This window comes from Cetorhinus maximus, chromosome 17, assembly GCF_964194155.1.
Source record: "Cetorhinus maximus chromosome 17, sCetMax3.hap1.1, whole genome shotgun sequence".
Taxonomy (NCBI): Eukaryota; Metazoa; Chordata; class Chondrichthyes; order Lamniformes; family Cetorhinidae; genus Cetorhinus; species Cetorhinus maximus.
Window position 1 is genome coordinate 20,300,108 of NC_135895.1, and position 14,602 is coordinate 20,314,709.

General features: G+C 43.7%; 1 protein-coding gene across 1 annotated transcript in view; it reads left to right on the forward strand.

Annotated features, from left to right (window-relative positions):
- Positions 1-12,595: 12,595 nt before the first annotated feature.
- abcd3a (ATP-binding cassette, sub-family D (ALD), member 3a) overlaps positions 12,596-14,602 on the forward strand; it is a 67,510-nt gene continuing 65,503 nt past the window's right edge. Inside the window, exon 1 of the mRNA XM_078560818.1 lies at positions 12,596-12,749. Within this exon, the coding sequence (XP_078416944.1) occupies positions 12,640-12,749 (110 nt within the window). The 5' untranslated portion in view covers positions 12,596-12,639. The remainder of the gene's footprint in view (positions 12,750-14,602) is intronic.

The following is a 14,602-nucleotide window of genomic DNA, read 5'->3' on the forward strand; positions in this document are numbered from 1 at the left end:
AATATGACTAACGTAGAAAAACATGAATTCAAAGCACCACAGAGCATAATCCAAATGTTGGCCACATCCAAAGAAGGAGGTAATGAAAGATGATCAAAAGCTTGATTAGAAGTAGGTTTTAATAGGGTCTTGAAGGAGAAGAGTGAGGTGTTGGAGCAGAGGAGTTTAGAGAGGGAATCCTAAAGTGTGAGCTTGGGCAACTGAAGGCGTAGCCACTAATAGTGGAGTGAAAGGAGGTGGCGGGGGTGGGGGTCTATACAAAGAACTAAATTCGAAGGAACAGAGAGTTTGGGGGTTGCAGTGCTGGAGGAGGTTACAGAGACAGGGCGGAGCAAGGGCATAAGAGGATGAGAATTTTACTTTTCAGGTGAAAGGATTGGAAGTCAATTTAGGTGAACAAAGACAATGTAATTGGCGAGGTTAGGATATGTGCAGCAAAGCTTTGGATGGTCTGGAGTTTACAGACGGTGGATGATGGAAACTTGCCCAGGAGAGTTTTGGAATAGTTACGTTGAGGTGACAAAGACAGAGATAATTATTACAACAGCAGATGGCTGAGTTAGGGGCAGAGGCAAGTGGCATTATGGAAGTCAAAATATGCAGTCTTTGTGAAGGAGTGAATGTGGGGCAAGAATCTCTGCTCAGCATCAAAAGATGCCAGGTCGTGAACAGTCAAGTTCAGCTGGAGACAGTGGTGGTGGGGAAGGGTGGGGGGGCGAGGGGTGGTTTGCAGTCAGTGGTGAGGTTATGGAGTTTTTAGCAGGGGCTGAAGAAATGGCTTTGGTCTTCCAAATGTTTAACCAGAAGTAATTGCAATTCATACAGTTTGGTAGCAGGATAGCAGCAAAGAGGTCAAGCAAAGTGGTGTATGTTACACCATGATCAAAGGACATTTTGCTGGTGACCTTGGCTGAGGCTGTTTTGGCGCCCTTACATGTTCGTAACCTAATCAGTGACATCAAACACTCAGGCGCAGATTGTCACTACGGCAGATGCTCTTCATGGTGGCAAAAATGCCGAAAATAGCCAGAAATTCTAAGTCCCACCACCAAACACAGCATTTCCTATTTTCGCAGGGGCGGGACTGGAGTCGGGCCAGGGTTCGTGTATGCGCAGTTTACAGAGGCAGATGGCCATTTAAATCACCGGGTGCCTCCACTGAAGTGGGATTGTGTTAGGCCAGAAGTGTGAAATGAGGAGTTTGCAGATTAGGCCAGGTAAGAGAAAGTCTGAACTTGGTGGATTCATTCGGATAGCCAGAATTCCCTTTGGAGAATTAAGGTACCCCTTTGAATATGGTTCTGGAACACCTTTGGGAAAGGTAAGGCACACTTTGGGATAGATAGTGCCAAACTTCTTTTCAACGAAAATAAAGTGCTGCAGATGCTGTAAACCTGAAATAAAGACAGAAAATGCTGGAAACACTCACGAAGTCTGGCAGCATCTGTGGAGAGAGAAACAGAATTAAGTTTCAGATCTGTGACATTTCATCAGGATTTTTCAGCAAACACATTGTGTGATTGGTTCAGTTATGTGGCAGCATTTTATTTCCGAACATGGCCAACAGTTATTCAATCTAAAATGTCCCAGTAATTGGTTTCTGGGAATATTTAAGGAGGTGGAGCTCCAAGGATATACTGTTCAATCTAACACACAATTTTTGCAGAGCTAAGAAACGTAAAATGAAATGTTGCGTACATAAAGATCAATAACAAAAGAATAGTTTAGTTTTAGATTGTAACTTTTTACTATTTTTCTTTCAGGGAGCTAGATGGAAGAATTTCCACACACATAGATCATTTTACAGTAAATTTGATTAATAGTATATTATTTGGACTAACTTCGAATGAATAATAGAAAGGTTGTTCTTTTCATTATCCCAAAAGCTTGCCCGGATATCAAGATTATTGAAGATACTCAAAGAAAGTTAGGACTCACTATAAAACTGATCTAAAATGCAGGATCCATAAAATCTAAATACTACTAATAGTTCCCACTCCTCAGGCACTGTTGCTATTTCTAAACTGCCAGCACCCTACTCACAATAACCCACATTGAACTGCACATCCCTGCTTTTATATTCTAGTCCTCTCGAAATAAATGCCAACATTGCATTTGCCTTCCTAACTACCGACTCAACTTGCAAGTTAACCTTAAGAGAATCCTGGACTAGGACTCCCAAGTCCCTTTGCACTCCAGATTTCTGAATTCTCTCCCCATTTAGAAAATAGTCTATGCCTCTATTCTTCCGACCAAAGTGCATGACCTCACACTTCCCCACGTTATATTCCATCTGCCTCTTCTTTGCCCATTCTCCTAACCTGTCCAAATCCTTCTGCAGCCTCCCTGCCTCCTCAATACTACCTGTCCCTCCACCTATCTTTGTATCATCTGCAAACTTAGCCAGGATGCCCTCAGTTCTTTCATTTAGATCATTAATGTATAAAGTGAAAAGTTGTGGTCCCAACGCTGACCCCTGCGGAACTCCACTAGTCACCAGCTGCCATCCTGAGAAGGACCCCCTTATCCCCACTCTCTGCCTCCTGCCAGACAGCCAATCTTCTATCCATGCTACTACCTTGCCTCTAACACCATGGGCTCTTATCTTACTGAGCAGCCTCCTGTGCAGCACCTTGTCAAAGGCCTTCTGGAAGTCCAAGTAGATAACATCCATTGGCTCTCCTTTGTTTAACCTACTCGTTACCTCCTCAAAGAATTCTAACAGATTTGTCAGGCATGATGTGGCACCCTCAAAACCACGTATGTGCAGTCAATGGCAAACTGCACCATGGGAAGCCTGCTATCCTGGCAAAGCCAAATATATGCTCTGCCTGTTTTCCTGGCATAACAAAAGCATCTGTTGCCTCTCTGATGCAGCTGTGAACAGGAAGATGTTACTTATCAGGTCTGACAGCATCTGTGGAGAGAAATTTCTCTGTTTCCTTAGTTCTGATGAAGAGTCATACGGACTCGAAACATCAACTGCATTCCTCTCCGCACATGCTGTCAGACCTGCTGAGTTTTTCCAGATATTTTTGTTTTTGTTTCAGATTTCCAGCATCCACAGTATTTTGCTTTTATCTAAGATGTTACTTATGTCGCCTGATCCCCATGGATCAAATTCAGTCTGCAGTCATCTTCACAGATACTGGCAGCACCATCCTTGTCCTGCTCTGAGTTGCACATCTGATTGCACGAGGTTTCAGAATTGTGTGAGAAACTCCTTTGTGAAGCGCAGGTAATGCACACATTATTCCTGGCTCAGGTGGAGATAAGCTAATTGCTTCTGGAAGATCCTAGGTGGATAAGGCCTCCTGCTGAGTAACTTCTCCCTCCTATCTGTGAGCAGCCCGTCCTCTTCTTTTCTGCTTTTCCTTCATTTCTGTCCTTATGCTACAGCACAAAGGGGATTACAACCATAGCAGCTATAACTACAAGCAAGTGGCCTGACCAAAACACGTGTAACCAAGGCTTTCTCCACGTGCAGCACCATCTTCAGACTTCACAAACTTTAACCAACTCTTCAAAACACAGAAGAACTTCCACAAACAGAGCTAGAGCTAGTAGAGATTAATCAGCAACTAACCTGCAAGTTGTTGATAATTCCTTTAAATAGCATTGATGGGGGGCATCCTTCATATCTTCAACTGTGCATGTTTAAGAGTGGTCATTAGCTGGAGTGACAAGATCAAAAATGGCAGAGTTACATGCTGACAGACACCATGAACTGCCTCCTCTGTGTACATCTAGTGCACATTACTTATGCCTGTGCTAATGTCCTCACAATGGTGTCATGCATGCTGTGCCGGAAGTGTGCACATGCAGAGTGGCACTAATTTGGTTCCAAAATGACACTCATAGTGCCAAAACTAAGGAAGCTATGGTGCTGCACTTTGAGGCCTATAAGTATTAATTAAATTTGGTGTTGGCTACAGTGGTGTTGTTCAATAGAAATTGATGACTAACCAGAGTTATGGGTATTGCAACACTGTTTTAGCCAAAGTCATTAATTTTAACAGGATCCCCTTATATGCACCCACAATATGGGTAAATGTACTTCAGAGGTGTGTAGTTACTAAAATAAGACCAGCCACCATTCAGAAACCAAGGAAGCACTCACAATAATCAAACTTGCACACTCTGCTTTTCATCTTACCATTTTGTCATTAAATGTACAAACATATTAAAGAACTCATGCATATGCCACCATGCAAACATGAATATTGTGATCATGTGCCAACGATAGTGACCATTGCCCATTTTTTATTTACTATCGTAAACACAATTAGCTGCATCTAGAGTCTCAATTAGAGACATGTTAGACGTTATTTTTAATTGTATATAAGTTTAATTAATTGTATGCAGGTGGTGGACATTAACTGGGGATTCACTTGTGGCCCTATAAATAGGAACAGACTGCAACTGTGGTTGTTGGGTGAGGAGCCACAGGTTTATAATTTTTATCTCTGGAAATAAATGGTAAAGATTGATTCTGGCTTTCCAAAATATAACTCTATACTTATAGAGATTAGTGACAATGAAGTTGGTAGCAGAAGGTAGCAGTTGGAGTCAGAAGTTATTTAAGAGTCAATATCCATTACAAAAACCTCTGAATGTAGAGTGCATTTCATCTGCTTTCCAAAGGCTACAATATTTGCCACAACCACCAAATCTCTGCTTAGTTTAATTCTGCGCAAGTTGATGCTGTAGTATAAGAGTCTGGCACGTATAGGGTTAATGTGGGACTGAGTACAGTACCACCCACACAGTGATGTAAATGTATTAATTCAGGGTCAGAGGTGCAGTTTGGAAAAACCATCGCTAAAACCTGATCCCCGAGTCAGCACCCGAACACGAGGCATCTGAGTTCACTCCGAAACGTTAAAAATAATTAATTAAATAATCTGGGAGGACTGCAACTTCTAAACTCAGTTGAGGGAAAACAAAAGCCAGGATTCAACAAGTTCACAACGTTAAAGTAAAACGCTTAGCAAGAGAATGCTGCAGAGAGTCGATTCAGGCAGCCATTGTTGAAATTTTTTTTCAAGCTGAGCATGATTGCCATTGTAGTGGAACGTGCCAAAACTGGCAAGTCCGGGAAACTCTTTGTCTCCAAGTGAATGGCAACACCATCTTGAAATTCTAAATGCTCTTAAAGTAGAACCTACACTTTTAAAAATTTAACCATGGATCAGAATTCCCCACTTCCAAATCAATTTGGACTAATCCAAAATCCATATCAATCACATAATTGGGCATCTTGGAGAAGAACATTTTTAGATTACAGGAGTACATCAGGATTACGTCAGAAATCAGAAAAAGTACAAGTTAATACATTTTTATACTCGTCTGGTGTATTTGTGGATGAAGTAATCCTAATGCAGTGCATTTATGAGTCCTCAATCAGCTTCAATGAAACATTAAAAGCCTTTGAAGACTATTAATCTTCAAATTGTGGAGCGCACAGAGCTTAAAAAGAAACAGGGCATTGGTGAAACCACATCTCAATTACTGTGTGCAGTTTTGGTCTCCTTATTTAAGGAAGGATGTAAATGCATTGGAGGCAGTTCAGAGGAGGTTTACTAAATTGATACCTGGAATGAGTGGGTTGTGTTTTGAGGAAGGGTTGGACAGACTGGGCTTTTTTCCACTGGAGTTTATAAGAGTGAGGGGTGACTTGATTGTAGAATATAAGATCCTGAATGGTCTCAACAAGTTGGACGTGGAAAGGATGTTTCCTCTTGTGGGTGTGTCCAGAACTAGCGGGCACTGTTTTAAAATTAGTGGTCGCCCTTTTAGGACAGAGATGAGGAGAATTTTTTTTCTCTCAGGGGGTTGTGCAACTTTGGAACTCTCTGCCTCAGAAGGCGGTGGAGGCGAGGTCATTGAATATTTTTAAGGTGGAGGTAGAGAGATTCTTAAGATAAAAGTAACATACTGCGGATGCTGGAAATCTAAAACAAAAACAAAAATAGCTGGAAAAACTCAGCAGGTCTGACAGCATCTGCGGAGAGGAATACAGTTAACATTTTGAGTCCGTATGACTCTTCATCATACGGACTTGAAACGTTAACTGTAGAGAGATTCTTGTTAGGCAAGGGAATCCAAGGTTATCAGGGGTAGATGGTAACGTGGAATTTGAAACACAAACAGATCAGCCATGATCTTATTGAATGGCGGAGCAGGCTTGAGGAGCTGAATGGCTTACTTCTGCTTCTATTTCATTTGTTCGTAAAAGGATAGAAAACCTCCAGTAAGGCTACAAAAGGGAAAAGAAAATATCTGAGTAAGCCACACAAGGGCACCAGAGAGGTAAAGAACTTCCTGGAAGTCCCAAAAATATATCTTTTTGGAAACCCTGATACATTACCTGAACTGCAACAGTAAGTGACAGTGCAGAACAAACAGCTGACTGTGAATGAAGGAAAGCTATCTGATGAAGTCCAAAATACACAAACCCTGCAAAAGGAAAATGAAATAAGGTTGAAAAATGTTCACATTAAAGCTGAATTGGAAGATTTGAAGCACAAAATTCAAGCTGAGTGCATACCTTTAAAAACGCCTGATTAACTGAAGTCTTCAATGAACCAAACTGTTTGAGATCTGAACAAACAAATTTCTGAGGCATCACAAAGTTACCAGGAAGAAATAACAACTTTGAATTCCACTGTTGGCAAATCGAAGTGGGAGTTGGGAAAACTCAACCAGAAATACAGTCAAGCACAACAGCAGGCAGAAAATGCATGCAAAGAATTTGTGGCCCTTAAAAAACTGAAGAATCATTTGGCTGAGAAGACTCAGGAATGTTCTATATTCCAGGAGGAAACCAAGAGGGACAAGAAAGATGCTACAGAGCTGAAGAAAATGGTTGGGCATTTGGAAGAACACTTGGGAAAACGTTACATTTCCAAAGATATACATGAAGAGATGAAAATTAGGAACCTAGAATGGCAAGAGCAAGTAGAACTTCTTGCAAAAGAGTGTGAAGAGTCTCAGAAACAATTGGAAGAAGTGAAATTACAAAATGTGAGCTTGAAGGATGGTGCAGAGGAATTATGCTCTGCTAAAGAAAAATTGATCAGCATAGCAAATCAATTTTCACGTACAAATGATGAGTTTGTAAAGGAGAAATGAGAAGTGATGAGAACACTGGAATGTTGCTCATAGGAAGTTGTTTACTTGAAAGAGGACTTGAAACACTTAAATGATGAGCTTGTAGAAGCAAATTCAACAAAGATAGATCTTCAATTAAAACCTGATGAACTTTAAGCAAGATGCCTGGAACAGGAGAAGGAATTGCTGATGCATCAGAACAGTTGCTTGAAAGCAGAATTAACAATCAAAACAGATGAACTTCATGAACTTCGGTCCAATCTGAACAACATGAAGGTTGAGATATGCATAATGGAAGAGCAAACCCAGATTTTGAAAGTAGATAAGAGAAAGTCTACGAAACTGATTGACGATCTTCTGAGTGAATTAAAAGAGTCCAAGGAGCAGTCAGTAACCATGGAAGAATGATTCTGAACAGAACTGAATGTTCAGGTGAAGTTGTCAAACTTATATAAGAGTTCCGCAGATAACTCTAAAACAAAGACCAGAGTAGTTGCTGAGCTGAATGAAAAGATTCATAAGCTCGAAAAACAACTGGAAAGGAAGAAAGTACTCAACAGTTTGGGTAAAATTATGGAACAAGTGGGAAAGGGGCTTCCATTTTTGAAACGTAAACATCCACATACATTGCAACAACCCACATGATGACAAAAGAAGTAAAAAAATGACAAGGAATTGAGCACAATGTTTGGCCACCCCACAAGAAACAAGTTAGGATAATAACCATCGACCAGCACAACAGCCAAACTGGCCGAGTGCGGTTCAATCTGAAAGAATGGAAGAAAAGGATGAAAACATAACCAAATACTAGAACAACTTCAAAACCTACAGGAAGAACCTGCAGCAACAGAGCCTACAAATCCTCCAACAATAATGCAAATAAGATATGGAATGGCAACAAAGCCTCCAGACCACCTGAACCTTTATATTCAAGGACTTGAAGCGGGGAGATGGAGTAGTGATAATGTAGTAATGACAATGTAAATGTATGATAATACTAACAATGTAAGACATAAGTTAAACCATAATCACTTAAAATACATTAGATAAAGACTTGGGGAGGTGTAGTATAATGGTCTGGCACATATAGGGTGAATATGGGACTGAGTACAGTTCCGCCCACATAAGAGAGCGCATGACCTGCACCCAGGGTTAGTCTAGTGCTGGACAAAGCCCTGTGCACCAGCAAGCACGGAGACAGTTTCTGGCTTGTACCCTTTGTTATATATTTGTAAGTAGTTTTAAGAGTCAATGAAGACTTAAAGACGTAGAGTTAACCTATGTGTGACTATGAGGACTTCTTCAGACCTACTGTATCCAACGCCCTACAACAGATATGATAGCCATTAGACTTTAAGGCATCTATGTATTTCTAGCTTTGGTCTTGACCAAGAAATAGGAATTTTAACATTTTGTAGTTTAAACCAATTAATTCTTCTGATATGAAGATCTGTAATATTTGTCCATATTCCAGATGATTACCAGTTTTTTGGAATTTCACAAGACTCTGGAGGTCTCTTGGGTGTAAGGATTAGTGTTGATTTCCTGACGTATCCATAAAAGCTGAGTGTTCTCCTGATATCCATATTGGTCCATGTTGTGTGTTAGCTTAGGAACTTCAACTGCCATATTATGGAACAAGTGGGAACGGGGCTTCCATTTTTAAAAGGTAAATTTCCACATACATTGGGACAACCCACACGATGATGGAGGAAGTGAAAAAACAACAAGGAGATGAGCACAATGCTTGTCCACCCCACAAGAAACAAGTTAGGATAATAACCACTGACCAGTGCAGGGATGGTTTTTCCACAATCAGTAAACTGTATCTGGTTGAAAATGAACAAACTGATAATGGACGTTAATACAAAAGATAACAGATATAATACCTGAACACATATATTCATGACCAAGACATGCACTTAAATGAAACCGAGAATTGATTTAATGTATACTGACACTCAGAAAAGGCATTATGAGGCATAGTTTGTTGTAGTAGGATTTTTAATAATATCTACTATTAATTAAATCTGTCTTGGCACATTTAGGTTTTCAAAATTTCTGTGAGGTGGTATCAATGCAGCGAGGGAAACATAGGTTGGATTTTGCAGCTGCAAATCAGATGGGCTGTCAGGCCACATATATGTAAAGTGCGGTGTGATGACACCAGGTTGGCAATCTGACATCATCACACCAGTCTCTGATATTACAGAAGGTGAGCAAGTGCAGAAATTGGAAGCCCATTTTGAAATAACCAATTAACAAGTTATTTTGCTTGTTAAAGAACCAATTGCGCTCAATTTTTTTTGTTGCCCACTCCATTTTTTTGGGCATTGGACGGGTAAGTTTGGGAGAGTTTTATGCCAGGTATGAGGATTCGGCAAAAGGGTGGAAAAACAGGCCTTCCAACAGGGCCATGACTGCATGTAGCAGCTGAGTCTGCTGGTGAAGGTGGCAGCATTTGTAAATTTTAAGACTTAATTTCTTCACTGTTTTGAGCCCGCCATAAGAAATAAGGAGACTGAGCGGGCAGGGGGCATTTAAATTGGTGGATGTCACCAACTTCCTGTTCATGGCATAACCAGTCTCCTGCATGATGTCCTGGCCTAGATGCCCAATTGGGCACGGAGGACCCCCTTTGCACCACTAATTGGCTGCCTTCCTTCCAGGAAGCTGCTAATTGGCCACCCAATGCCTGATATGCCGTGCTGAAACAGCAGATATGGGAGCAAGCAGACCACTCACTCTCATTCTGCCTCCCTTACTCTGCTGAAAACTGTTAAATCCAGCCCCAAGCAATTGGGGTCTGACTGACCAGGGCAAAGAACTGATATCTCCTTAACCAATCAGACTGAAGGGCTGTGAAATTAACAGCGCAATGACTGAGAATGGAATGCCAATTAGAATGGCTGAATTCAATGTCAAATCAGTTACAGAAAGGGGAAAATTGGAAAGAAAGAGAAAAAGAGGCATAAAGGAAAACTGAAGCCAAATTTTTTTATACTTGAGTTTTAAATTTTTAAAATATCAAGCAACCATTAAAAACTAAAGGAATGGGACCCTACACTTGTCATAGCTAATTCTCTGTGTCAGAAAGGTTGATTGGCAGTAATTGACACATTGTACATTGTTTATAGAATTTTTGGTCAGTATGTCACATCCTCGAAGCCCTGCGGAAAAGGAGATAGGGATTGAATGGAATGGTCCTCCATGCAGACTGTCAAAGTATGCCTCGTCAACAGAACTTTTGAACAGGCACCAAGACGTAGCTTGGCTGGAGGAGAGACATTTGGTGTTTCAGTACCACTGTATGCTGCCCTCGTAGGAGCTGCAGTGGGGAAGAGACTGTCACCCTTCTTCTTTTGGAATTCGCCTTTGCAAAGAACGTCTAGAAAGAGATGCAGTGTTTTTTGTCAAGGCCTTCCTGAGTACTCCATTACACAGGATTCTTGTGCTTTATGGGCTGTTTCCAAGGATACACACTGAAACAAACATCAACTACTGCTGAAAGGCCATCAACTTGGTGAAAGATACTCTTTCATCTGCCCGAAACTTGCTGGTCTTCCAATGCAAGGAGCTGTCCATGAAAGCATGTTGCAGAGGCATGGACCACGTGCTGAAGAACACACTAAAACCTGGTGCAGCTGCTGCAAAGGCTTAATGGGAAAAGACCACAGTTTAGGGCCAGCTTGCCATAGCACACAGAGGAACTGGCTCCTGTGTAAAACCCATTGGGCTCTATGTATTAGTTATGAAATGCAAATGTTTTAAGTGGATTGAGGTGTGCCAAATACTGAATGTAACCAAATTGATCTGAATTTTATTATATGTGAATTGTCACATTTGAATTGTACTATAATGCACCTTTACAAATTTTATGGATAAAGTATATTTATGAGAAAAAAATCTGACAGGTAATCCAGCCATAATTAAATATGTGTGGGCCTTAAATGGCTCCAAATAAAGCTCCTTGCATCACTTCAGGCCAGCTCTAACTTTCTGAGGTGAATTTAGCTTGTATCTACTGGGCAAGTCGAGCAACTTTGCATTTCAATGGAGAACCAACTTGGAGAAACCATTTTTGTGAGGTACACAGGAGCAGCACACCTCGGACAGCAACGTGGCGATTTCTATCTATTGGCAATCCTTGTGTTGAGTATGATTCTTTCTTCCAGATAGCTGGGTGGAAGTGGGATGTCAGTATTGGCTGCGTGTTCACAGATGGCATATGAACCCTTTTTTAGCCTTACAGGCTCTCTCGTAGTGAGGACATCAGTTGTCAGCCTATAGAACAGGTGGTGGATTGTTGGTTCAAGCAGCCACCCTCTCTTTCCATCTCTCCCTATGTGCCGCTCTTATTGATTGGGAAGGTCTTGATGCCATTTTTGATGATGAATTACGATTTTGCTCACGATTAGGCATCTGCTTCCCATGTGTTGATGCTAATAGCATAGGTCTTCTTGGAGGCTCGGAGATTGTCTTTGAAATGTTTCCTTTGGCCTCCCTGGCCTTCGCTCTGAGTAGAGCACCTGTTTGAGCATTCGGGCATTTTGATGACATGTTCTGTCCACCTCAGCTGATGTGAAATTATCTCTATACTTCGCATATCTGTGCCTTAGAGGATGACCAGACATCTGCCCTCTCCTGATGGAGAACACTACTTCACTGTTATTTTGGCAGCAAATTAGGGTCCTTGAGTGCACAATCAATGCTAGGTATCACCATGACAGTCCTTAGGGCAGAGGCAAACTGAAAAATAAATCTTAAGCACAAAGAGAGGGTTTTCCAGCAATCTCTGTGGACAGCAACATACAACTTTGGAGCAGGAGTAGGCCATTCAGCCCTTCAAGCCTGCTCTGCCATTCCATAAGATCATAGCTGATCTGGGTGCGGTCTCAACTCCACTTTTCTGCCTGCCCCCAATAAGCCTTGACTCCCTTATTTATCAAAAATCTAATTTAGGGCCAGCTTGCAATAGTACACAGAGGAACTGGCTCCTGTGTAAAACCCATTGGGCTCTATGCATTAGTTATGAAATGCAAACGTTTTAAGTGGAGTGAATAAATTCAATGGCCCAGCCTCCACTGCTTTCTGGGGAAGAAAATTCCACATACTTAGAACCCTCTGAGAGAAAAAAAAAATTCTCCTTATCTCTGCCTTATTCTCAAACTGTGTCCCCTAGTTCTAGCCTCCCCAACAGGAGGAAACATGCTTCTGGTACCCACCCTATGAAGTACCCTCAGGATCATATACACGGAACGCCCATGGAAACTGGAAAACGCATGCCGTACTCAGCGGGGACCCCCCCAAATTTAACGGATGCAGAGGTTGAGATTAAAAGGAATAATCCAGGGACAGGTACAAATCCTCGACGTGACCTTTTGCCCAGTCACTTGCATTCAGGTCAAACTCAAGTGCAGCGCTGACAGTGTGCAGGCGGCTGCAGCTATTGATTGACAGCCGGAGTGACGTGTGTCCCGGCATCGCTCGCGCTGTTGTCCCGGACCCGGCCCCGGTTCCCGCACCATGGCGGCTCTCAGCAAACTGGTGACAGCCAAACACACGGCGCTTGGAGCAGCCGCCGTCTTTGTACTTTTTGCACTGAGCAGAAGACGGGGCAAAAACCGGGCGCACAGGTACAGAGGGTCGCGGGTTTGTGCCGCTGATCGGTCGAAGCCGGGCTCCCGCCGCAGCGCGCTTACTCGAGGGCCGGGGATTTAAGCCGGCCTACACTTTGGTGTGGAAGGGGGAGGCGGGGAGGGAGATAGATGGATGGTTGACAGAAGCAGATAAAACCTGGCAGGACAGCGATGGGAGGAAAGGGCGCCCGAGATGCGCTTCAAAAAAATCGAGATCGTCGTGAGATTTGTTTTGCTGGATAGGATTGAGTGGTTTTAATGGGCTGAAGGTTATTATCGAAAACAATCCTAAGGCATTGTTTTAATTCACCTTCCCTTGGGGAGGTGAGCCTCTGAATTGAGAAAACTGCCACTTGTGATATTTTGTTGGTGATTGCTTTAAATTTACTGCCTTTGAATACAGTTAAACTTCGTCCCTAATTTAGAGATCAAAGTACCCAACTTCACAGGTAAAATTTTAATGTGGGTCAGAGAATGGTGTTATTCTCTGATCCTCCCATATTTGTTTCTTGCTTAATAACTTTGCAGTGATTATTGGCTGAATTATATGTTCTGGGGTTGGGACTCTGATGTCGGATGAATTTCTGGACCATGACCCCCACATTGTACTGGCACCTGATACATGACATAATTTTTGATGAGCCAGGCCAATTTTTTTTTTAATATATTCGCAGAATGTGGGTGCCGCTGGCTAGGGCAACATTTATTGCCCATTCGTAATTGCCCTTGATAAAGTGGTGGTGAGCTGCTTTCTTGAACTGCCGCAGTCCGTGTGGTGTCGGTACACCCCACGGTGTTGTAAAGAGAATGGGTTCCAGGATTTTGACTCAGCGGCAGTGAAGGAACGGCAATATATTTCCAAGTCAAGCTGGTGTGGGGCTTGGAGGGGACTTGGAGGTGGTGCGGTTCCCATGCATCTGCTGCCCTTGTCTTTCTAGGTGGTAGAGGTTTGGGGTTTGGAAGGTGCTGTCAAAGGAGCCTTGGTGTGTTGCCAAATAGTCGCCAGGGTGCATATTTGCCATCAATTAAGAATGGCAGGCAGATGGGCATGCTTCCAAGGCTATAGGATTCGTCCGGGGCCCTCCAGCACTGAGAGATCAGCAGTGCCACCGGCACAGGGTGGGCACCTCTGATGTAGGTAGGAAAAGGAGAGGTTGCCTTAAGATGGAGGCACCTTCTGAAGACCTAAAATTTTTGAGCATTAAATAGGTCACAGTTTCAATGTTACTCCTCCACTGGATTGCCAACGAATGCAGCTGTGTTCCAACAGCTATGGTAGGTGCAGGAGCGAGGATGAAGTGTTAACCCCTTTTCTCCCACCTCTCACCTCCCCTCCTGCCCCCCTCTCCCCTCCTGCCCCCTCTCCCTCCTGCCCCCCTCTCCCCTCCTGCCCCCCTCTCCCCTCCTGCCCCCTCTCCCCTCCTGCCCCCCTCTCCCCTCCTGCCCCCCTCTCCCCTCCTGCCCTCCTCTCCCTCCTGCCCCCCTCTCCCCTCCTGCCCCCCTCTCCCCCTCCCTGCCCCCTCTCCCCTCCTGCCCCCTCTCCCCTCCTGCCCCCCTCTCCCCTCCTGCCCCCCTCTCCCCTCCTGCCCCCCTCTCCCCTCCCTGCCCCCTCTCCCCCCTGCCCCCTCTCCCCTCCTGCCCCCCTCTCCCCTCCTGCCCCCCTCTCCCCTCCTGCCCCCCTCTCCCCTCCTGCCCCCTCTCCCCTCCTGCCCCCCTCTCCCCTCCTGCCCCCCTCTCCCCTCCTGCCCCCCTCTCCCCCCTCCCCCCTCTCCCCTCCCGCCCCTCTCCCTCCCCCCCTCCCCCCTCCCCCTCCCCTCCCCCTCCCCCTCCCCCTCCCCTCTCTCCCCTCC